General features: G+C 36.4%; 1 protein-coding gene across 2 annotated transcripts; it reads left to right on the top strand.

Moving 5' to 3' along the window:
- Positions 1-436: 436 nt before the first annotated feature.
- On the top strand, positions 437-2990 carry LOC107922958 (histone-lysine N-methyltransferase, H3 lysine-9 specific). 2 transcript variants are annotated; one of them, XR_001691481.2, is made up of 6 exons: positions 708-1464; positions 1636-1705; positions 1776-1878; positions 1973-2110; positions 2423-2510; positions 2725-2990. XR_001691481.2 is itself a non-coding variant. In XM_016853161.2 (5 exons), the coding sequence occupies exons 1-5, from the start codon at positions 1062-1064 to the stop codon at positions 2833-2835; spliced, it is 843 nt and encodes a 280-aa protein (XP_016708650.2). In that variant the 5' UTR covers positions 437-1061; the 3' UTR covers positions 2836-2990. The 2 variants fall into 2 exon arrangements, 1 of the variants encoding a protein (XP_016708650.2); XM_016853161.2 differs by lacking the exon at positions 1636-1705 and having other exon boundaries at positions 437-1464.
- The last annotated feature ends 6476 nt before the right edge of the window (positions 2991-9466 follow it).

Raw genomic sequence — 9466 nt, 5'->3', positions numbered from 1 at the left:
ATGTTATGCCTCACTTCACCATAATACTTGCACCTTTCCATTAGTTGCCACTATCTGAGCGAATGTTTCATGGCTGAAGGGGATCCCAACACCTCTTTCTTGCAATTTGATTTAAAATATACACCCAATACACCCGTGGAATTTATGGTAGGGAAGCAGATTTCTTGTACGAAACTTGTCACTCTGCCCCGACGGTTGCCTTCTTATTTAATAGTGTCTTGAGAAATGTTGTCTCCCCATATTGACTCTGAGGTGAGGGTTCATTCTATGGTTCTCTAGGCAAGTTTTCTAGGCGCCTTTGTTCTTGTTGCGATCTCTTAATTTCTATCTCACATAGAAGCTGCGAACATATAGCTGGAAGCACTCAAACTTTCAATATCTAGGTTTCTATGTGTCTTCTCATATAAAGAGTACAAGCTTATCCAGCCAATGTTCTGCCAACTCATATTTCAAATGCTTGTGGGTTGCTTTAGTTGTGAAAGTTTGAATTGCTCAATCATTCGTCAGGACTTTGATCCTCTAAGTGGCAACATTAAACCGTTAGATGTACTCTCGCAAATTTTCCCCTTGTTTTGTCTAGTGCTGAAAAGCATTTCGGGGTTCTCTCATAGCAATGTTGGCGGAGTGCAAGTTTTCAAACTAGCAAGCCAACTCATCGAAACTACCAATAGATTTAGCCGAGAGTGTTTGATACCAACTCCTAACGTGGTCTTATAGCGTTAGGGAGAATTACTTACATTTAAGGGTGTCAGAGACTCATTATTCTCATATTCATATAGTTGTTACATTGATATAGATGGTCCATTGAATCCTCTGTTCCTTGCTACGTTTCAGTCAGCAATTTGAAGGAATTTAATACCGATACTATGGTGACTTGGGCGGTCAATGGATCATTCACGTATTAGTCTGATGGAACTTCTCCTAACTTTGCTAATATTTTTAACAAATTCATTTCTCTTCTTAAGGTATTCATTTCGCTTCTCCTAAACCCTATCCCTTACGGGTTAAGTCCAATGTTTCTCTTTTTTATTTTGGTGGGGTGATTTCCTCCCCAACTACCGATGAAGCCGCATCCTCATTCTCGGTGCTACATTTACCATCTTTGGATAGCCTCGCTTCGCCTTCAACTTGCAAATAATTCAGCCATTCTGTTGTATCATCTCTTGTTGTTGATTGTACTTTTCACACACACACACACACAAAGCCTAACAGCGTGTTTGGTTCACTGTTTTCCCCCCTCTGCATGTGTATTCCCCCTATGCAGCGGGCCCACCAGGAAACGGCTGTTTGGTTCGCTGTTTTCCCATTCCCTCCGAATCGGTTACTCTCCCATTACATTGATTGCGCGTAATAGGCATTACGCCCCTTCAGTGCCGATTACCCATTCCGCGTCTTTTTATTTTTTCTTTTCCTTTTTCTGCCCTCATCCTCAACGCTCCGATTCTCCCACGCTTCCTTGCACAGGTAATTTCTTTTCCCTTTCACTCACTCTGTCGTCGATTATTGTTCATCGTTTCTTTGATTTTCTTTATTTTATAAAGAAGGAAAAACCGATCCTTCCAAGGTCATCCCTTTTTCTCACATTCATTTCATGATTTATTGTTTGATTTTATATTTCGGTGCTTGGGTGTTTAGGAATAAATGATTTTGAAGTTATTTTCTAGAATTACGTGTAAAACTGAAAGTCTTCAAAACCGAAAATAAGGTAATTATTTCAAATTTTTGTTGTATTCTAGAGTTCTGTCCTCTAACATTGCTTCATGTTGATCTTCAAGGCTGGGGGGTCAGGGCTGGTGAACCAATTCTGAGTGGCACATTTGTGTGTGAATACGTTGGGGAGATCTTAGGCGAGCAAGAGGCAAACAATAGGCTTACCAGGTTTCAATCTCATTTACAGAGATCTGCTTTTACTTTGTGCTTGCTTTTATGCTTATATGCTTTATGCTAAATCGGCTGTATGATCTAATATCAGGTATGGTAGAGATGGTTGCAACTATATGTTTAACATTGGTTCTCAAATAAATGATATGAGCCGGTGGATTGAAGGACAAGCACGATATTTTATTGATGCATCTAACTATAAAAATGTTTCGCGGTTCATCAATCATAGGTGAGGATACACTTGTATACATCCACTATCGCATACTGAAATGTTTTCCCATTCTGGCATTTCCAAGTTGTAACTTGGCAATAAAAATTGTGTGACTAAAGTTTCAGAGATTTTAAATATGTTCACCATTTTCTAATTATGTGTAATAATGACTTTAGCATTTATGACATTTCTGAAGGAATTAGTTTTGCCAAGTGGCTCAGTTCAACTTGCTGTATTCAGAAAATGATGCTATATCTCTACTTTTAAAATCCCAAGTTTCTATCAATGCACTCATGAAAACTTCGTGTTCTGTCCTTGAATTCTTCTCAGCTGCTCGCCAAATCTTGTGAATCTTCAAGTTCTTGTGGACAACATGGATTGTCACCGAGCTCACATTGGTCTCTATGCCAGTCAAGATGTAAGTGCTTCTAAAAAATATTGAGTACAAATCTGTTGCATATATGGAACCTTAGATGATCTATTGTTGAAAATGGTTTGTGGAATAAGATGTGGTTTAGATGGCTGAGTTTAATCGAGTGGCTAGTTATCAAAAAAAGTTTAGTTGGGTAAAGAAGCTTTTAAATAGGCATGCCTTTGACATTTCTTTCCCCTCCTATTTCACTATTTTGCAGATATCTGTAGGTGAAGAGCTGACTTTTGACTATCGATATGAACTCCTGCCTGGACAAGGATATTCATGCAGATTGATGTTTCCTAATATGCTCGAATGCAATGCAGTATAATGCACCAGATACAATTTATTTTTGACAGGTTTGTCTAGGTCTTAATTGTATTAATTCCTTTGTCATGACCTGTTGTGGTCTCAATTGTATTAATACCTTGAGGATTATTGTGTTTCTAATTTTTGATGTTACAAATATATATTCAGTTGTCAACAGTTCTTAGACTAAAATATGGTGTGATGTTCTTTTTTTATGAATTATGGAGAATGTATGGTAGATTTCTGAAATTTCAGGTAGGCAACGTATATGTTGTTGGGTTTTTAGGATGCGATGTCAAAAATTTGTCTGTTCAGGACAGGATTTTTGAGAAAACATACTTCATAGGATAGGAGGTTGCCTATAGCGGTTATCTTGCAGGTGAGACAGAGAAAGGTGCCAGTAGAGCGAAGTGGGTTGCCGATGTCTTAGAGATGGCAATTTAGATGTAGTAGATATATATTCCATCTTGTTGAAGTGTTCAAGTCCACTCAAATGATACTTTGCATAAAAAAATTAGTGTTACATACTGTATAATGCTTGAAAAATGTTTATGGAAATGCTACTCAAATATGTATAAATTTTTGCTTCTTATGCACATTTGTGTAGAATTTCCTTCAAAAAAGAAAATTTGCTTCTTTAGTGATATGAGCCAAGGAGGTGACACTCAAGGGGTTGTTTTTCCTAGTGGTCCAATCACTCGAAGCAAGGCACGACAATTAAAATCAAAGATGAATGCTTTTGTCCAAGACTTTGTTGCTACAAATTTAATTCATCATGTTCGTGACGTTGAAAAATACGGGAATGTAATTCACTGGACCAATCTTGGAATCGTGAAAGCCCATAAATTGGTGGATTAATCTTTTATGTATCTTATTATTATTATTATTATTTACTTAATTCTCATTGGTTGGGACACATCACTTATGAGTTAAGTAATTTTATGGGTTAGGTTATTATTTATTTATTTTCTTAGATAATTTTAAAGAGTTTTATTAGGATTTCAATTACTCTTGAAAGAGTTTTATTAGGATTCAATTACTCTTGTAATTTACCTATAAATAGGCTTGCTTTCTACATATTGGAGAGGAGGTGGAATAAAAAGAGAGTATTTTGTTTTCTTTCAAATTTGTGTAGGCAAATTTTTGAAAGTATAGTGATTCTTCTCTTGCTATTTAGTTTGGAGTTTGTTACTTTCGAGGGTATTTCGGAGTTACAAATATTCAAATTTCTTTTCCGTTCATCGGTGTTTCTAGATGTGCTTCTTCTAGTGATTTCGTAAGGAGTCGCTCAATTATTGGTGTTTTTGGTTACAAGTTAACCAAGGGTTCCATAGGGCAAATCTATCCTTTTTTTCTTTTATTATTATTTAACTAATTTTATTTATTCTCGTTTTATTTCTAATTTGTGTCTCTTGTGTCTAGATCCGTGATTCCGCATCAGTTGGTATCAGTTTCAGGCCATTCGGTGTTATTTTTGAAGCTAAAATCAAATCTGAAACGAGTCAAAATACCAAAAATACTTTTCGTCGATTTTTTTTTTGAAGTTTGTGTTTATTCTCCTCTTATTTTAAAAAAAAGCAAAAAAAGAAAAAAAAGTAAAAAACGAAAAAAAACTGCAAAAAAAGTTGCCTACCTTTCATACGTAGGTTTCTTCTTTTCCTATTATTGTTATTATTTTTATTTTTCCCAAAATTGAATTTCTTTTCCTTCTTCTTTTCTTGACTCAAGTATAATTAAAGCTTCAATTTTTGAAAATCTTAAGACACCAAACGTTTCTGATTTTTGTTTTTTTTTAAAAAAAATTTGGGTAGAGTTTTCTTAAGTTTTCTTCTTATTAAAGCTTTTCTTTGACTCTAGAGTTAGGGATCGTTGCAGGTCTATGTTTTTTTTTTGTTTCTCTTATGCTTTCTAACACTTTGTTTCTTCTTGTGTTAGCAGATATTAAAGCCACGTACAATTCCTTCATCCGTGTAGCCTCCATTACAAATTGCCTCGTCAAGTTTATTGGCCTCTTAGAGCAATTAGGGTCTTCATTGTTTCTTTGAAGTTTGCACCTCCGTTATTTGATCTTGATTAGTAACCTTTTCCAAATATATTTACAAGTTTTGAATCATTCAGAGAGTTATTCTTTTGAGAGCTAACGAGTGAGGTTATTATTATTTTTTCTTTATTGTTCCTGTTTGTTTGATCTTTCACAGATACCATGCCGCTCACTAGATCCCAAACTAGTAAAAATGAAGAGGATGAGCGAAAAAGAGAGAACGATCCTTTGGTCGAGTTGTTACAAAAAGAGATGAAAAAGTTGCAAACTCAATTCGAACATCGCATGACCCAGATGTTACAAGAGCAAAGGGAGTATCTTGATACAAAACTTACAACTCAAGAGAGATACATTGCTGATAATTACAAGAAGTTGAACGAAGCCTTTATAAGCCGATCAAATTTGCGAGATCGAACTTTTAAATGAAGGGAGGACCATGTTTTTTATGATGACTTTGAGTCCGAGTATGTACCTAGAGAAAGGTTGGAACGAAACAATGACACCCCAAAATCAAAATTTCCTTCTTTTTCAGGGAAGAATGATCCTGATGCTTACCTTGATTGGGAGGAAAAGATGGAAGCAGTCTTTGCTTGTTACAATTACTCTGATGAGAAAAAGGTAACATACGCTGTCGCCGAGTTCATTGATTATGCACTAACATGGTAGAATCAATTATGTAAAAGTAGGATTCTTTATAGAGAGCAACCTGTTACTACTTGGGTTGAAATGAAGCGCATCTTGCGAAAACGGTTTGTTCCACCATACTATTATCGAGAACTTCATCAACGACTCCAACATATTGTTCAAGGAGATAGATTTGTGGATGATTACTACAAAGAGATGGAGACTATTCAGATTAGAACCAATCTTGTTGAAGAGGCTGAGGTGACTATGGCTAGATTCCTTGCCGGCCTAAAGCCTGAGATTGCAAATCGAGTTGAGTTACAACACTACATGGATGTTGAAAAGATGCTTCAAACCGCAGTCACAATTGAAAAGCAATTACGAAAGAAAGGGACAACGAGGGGTGCTAGTTCAGTTTCTAATCCTGCTTGGAGAGGAAATTGGCAAAAACAAGATGATAGATTGTGGAATGGGAGAGATGCACGGTTCAAGCCAAATGAGCCTAGAACTTACTCCAAAGATAGAGGTATGCCTAATTCATTTAAAGGTTCTACTTCTACTAATCGAGCTCCATCTTCTTCTTCTTCTACTTCTCCTAGTGCCATTAAGCAACCAAAAGATATTACCTGCTTCAAATGCCAAGGAAGGGGTCACTATGCTCGAGAATGCCCTAATAAAAAGTCATTGGTCGAGAAGAAGGCGAGGTTGACTTTGAGTCTGATAACGAAGATGAGATGCCTCCTTTAGAAGATGCTGATGATGTGCATACTCATGATGAGTATGAAGAATACTTGAAGTATGGTGATAAAGCACTTGTTGCTCGAAGGGCTTTAAATGTCCAGTTTAAAGAGAAATGGCGCGAACAAAGAGATAACATTTTTCACACGAGATGTTTGATTGGTGGAAAACCTAGTTCATTGATCATCGATAGTGAAAGTTGCACCAATGTGGTAAGTTCTTCCCTTGTTGAGAAACTTGGCCTACCTTGTGTGAAGCATCTAAGGCCATACCGCTTGCAATGGCTGAATGATAGTGGGGAGGTAAAAGTATCTAAACAATGCTTAGTTTCATTTTCCATTGGTAGATACTTTGATAAAGTTTTGTGTGATGTTGTTCCAATGCAAGCTGGGCACATATTACTTGGACGGCCATGGCAGTTTGATCGACGAGTAAATCATGATGGTTTTTTTAACCAATATACCTCTGTGTTCCTTGGAAAGAAGTTTACTTTGGCTCCACTTCTTCCTCAAGAAGTCTACAATGATCAACTCAAACTTGCTAGTGAAATGGGTAAGGGAAGTGAGGTAAAATCATTGAAAAAGGCTGAGAGTAAAGAGGCCCTTAGTGTTAAAAGCCAACTTAAAAGCCCAACATTGGTAAGTGATTGCACCCACAAGTCACGAGATGAGAAAGTGAGTTTATTCGTTAGGTTTTGAGGTATCAAATTTGCTCTTTGTACAAAACAAACATTTGTAATTATTAGGTTTAGGAAAAACTTTGTTTTGACTAACCCTAATACACATTTTCCTAGTTGTTTTGTTGATCTTTTGCAGGATTTTAAGGATGTATTTCCTTCTAAAATGCCTAAGGGATTACCTCCTTTACGAGGGATTAAACATCAAATTGACTTTGTGCCTGGTTTGAGTATTCCGAATAGACCAGTCTATCAAAGCAATCCTGAAGAAACTAAATAGTTGTAAAGGCAAGTTGAAGATCTCTTAGAGAAAGGGTTGATTCGTGAGAGTCTAAGCCCTTGTGCGATCCTTGTACTTCTCGTCCCAAAAAAAAATGGTTCTTGGAGAATGTGTGTTGATTGTCGTGCTGTCAATAAGATTACGGTAAAATATCGATATCCAATTCATCGATTAGATGATATGTTGGATGAGCTTAATGGTGCATGCATTTTCTCTAAAATTGACTTAAAAAGTGGTTACCATCAAATAAGAATGAAACAAGGTGATAAATGGAAAACTGTTTTTAAGACTAAGTATGGCCTGTATGAGTGGTTAATCATGCCATTTGGCTTAACTAATGCTCCTAGCACATTCATGAGATTAATGAACCACATACTTAGACCTTTTTTAGGAAAATTTGTCGTTGTGTATTTTGATGACATACTGATTTATAGCAAAACTTTGAATGATCATGTTAGGCATGTTAAATTAGTATTGGATGTGTTAAGGCATGAACGACTCTTTGCTAATCTTGAAAAATGCACCTTTTGTATGGATAAGCTTGTTTTTTTAGGTTTTGTGATAAGTTCTACAGGAATCCATGTGGATGAGAAGGTAAAGGCAATTAAAGAATGGCCTATCCCTAAAACTGTTTCTGAGGTAAGGTCTTTCCTTGGGTTAGCCGGTTTCTACCGCAGGTTTGTTCATAACTTTTCCACAATTACTTTGCCTTTGACTGCACTTATTAAAAAGGATATATCTTTTCATTGGACAGATAAGCAAGAATTAGCATTTAATGAACTTAAAGATAAATTGTGTAATGCTCCTATTCTTGTTTTACCTAATTTTGAAAAGGCATTTGAGACTGAATGTGATGCTTCTGGTGTAGGTATAGGTGCCGTCATCATGCAAGATAGTAAACCACTAGCCTACTTTAGTGAAAAACTTGGTGGAGCACATTTGAACTATTCGACCTATGATAAAGAGTTGTATACCTTGGTAAGGGCATTAGAAGTTTGGCAACATTACCTTTTACCAAAGGAGTTTGTGATTCACACTGACCATGAATCACTTAAGCATTTAAAGGGACAAGATAAGTTGAACAAGCGACATGCGAGGTGGGTTGAATTCATTGAATCTTTTCCTTATGTTATAAGGTATGAGAAAGGTAAAGATAATATTGTGGCTGATGCTCTATCAAGGAGGTACACTTTATTTAGTACTTTGCATACTAAGTTATTAGGTTTTGAGTATCTCAAAGATTTATATGCCACTGATTCTGATTTTGCAAGCATTTATGACGCATGTGAACATGGTGCATTTCACAAATTTTATAAGCATAATGGCTATCTTTTTCGAAATAATAGACTATGTTTACCAAAGTGTTCAATGCGAGAATTGTTGGTTCGAGAGGCTCATAGTGGTGGCCTTATGGGTCATTTTGGAGTCACTAAGACTTATGATGTTTTACATGAGCATTTTTATTGGCCTAACATGCGAAAAATTGTTGAGAAAATTTGCTCTACTTGCATTACTTGTAAACAAGCTAAATCCACTATGATGCCTCATGGTCTATATACTCCTCTTCCTGTTCCTAGTTCACCTTGGACTGACATTTCAATGGATTTTGTAATAGGTTTACCAAGGACAAAGCATGGACGAGATAGCATCTTTGTGGTTGTGGATCGATTTTCTAAAATGGCTCATTTCATTCCATGCCATAAGACTGATGATGCAACCCATGTTGTCGATCTATTTTTCCGTGAAGTTGTGAGATTACATGGAATCCCAAGGGCTATCGTTTCTGATAGAGATGCAAAATTTCTTAGTCACTTTTGGAAGGTGTTATGGGGTAAGTTAGGTACTAAACTATTTTACTCTACTACATGCCACCCTCAAACTAATGGTCAAACCGATGTGGTAAATCGAGTTTTGGGATCTTTGCTTAGAGCTATAATAGGTAAGAATGTTAAATCTTGGGAAGAATGGATACCCTTTGTTGAGTTTGCTTATAATCGTTCTGTTCATTCTTCCACAGGTTTTACTCCTTTTGAGATTGTATATGGCTTTAATCCACTTACTGTTTTAGATTTGCTTCCTTTACCTTTGAATGAGATTGCTAATTTAGATGGTGAAAGGAAAGCTGATTTAGTGAAAGAGATCCATGAGAAGGCTCGTAAAGCCATTGAGAAAAAGAATGAGTCAAATGCACATCGAACTAATAAAGGGCGAAAGCAAATCTTGTTTGAACCTGGAGATTGGGTATGGGTGCATATGATGAAGGAATGATTTCCTTCTAAGAGAAAGAATAAACT

The sequence above is a fragment of the Gossypium hirsutum genome, chromosome D11, assembly GCF_007990345.1.
Source record: "Gossypium hirsutum isolate 1008001.06 chromosome D11, Gossypium_hirsutum_v2.1, whole genome shotgun sequence".
Taxonomy (NCBI): Eukaryota; Viridiplantae; Streptophyta; class Magnoliopsida; order Malvales; family Malvaceae; genus Gossypium; species Gossypium hirsutum.
The sequence above is the reverse complement of the archived record's forward strand: the minus strand, read 5'-3'. Positions and strand labels throughout refer to the sequence as shown.

Coding starts and splice junctions, on each gene's coding strand:
- LOC107922958 (XM_016853161.2), top strand. CDS start 1,062: ATGAAGCCGCATCCTCATTCTCGGTGCTACATTTACCATCTTTGGATA. Junction 1,465..1,775: donor TCCCACGCTTCCTTGCACAG/GTAATTTCTTTT, acceptor TTGATCTTCAAG/GCTGGGGGGTCAGGGCTGGT. Junction 2,111..2,422: donor TCGCGGTTCATCAATCATAG/GTGAGGATACAC, acceptor AATTCTTCTCAG/CTGCTCGCCAAATCTTGTGA.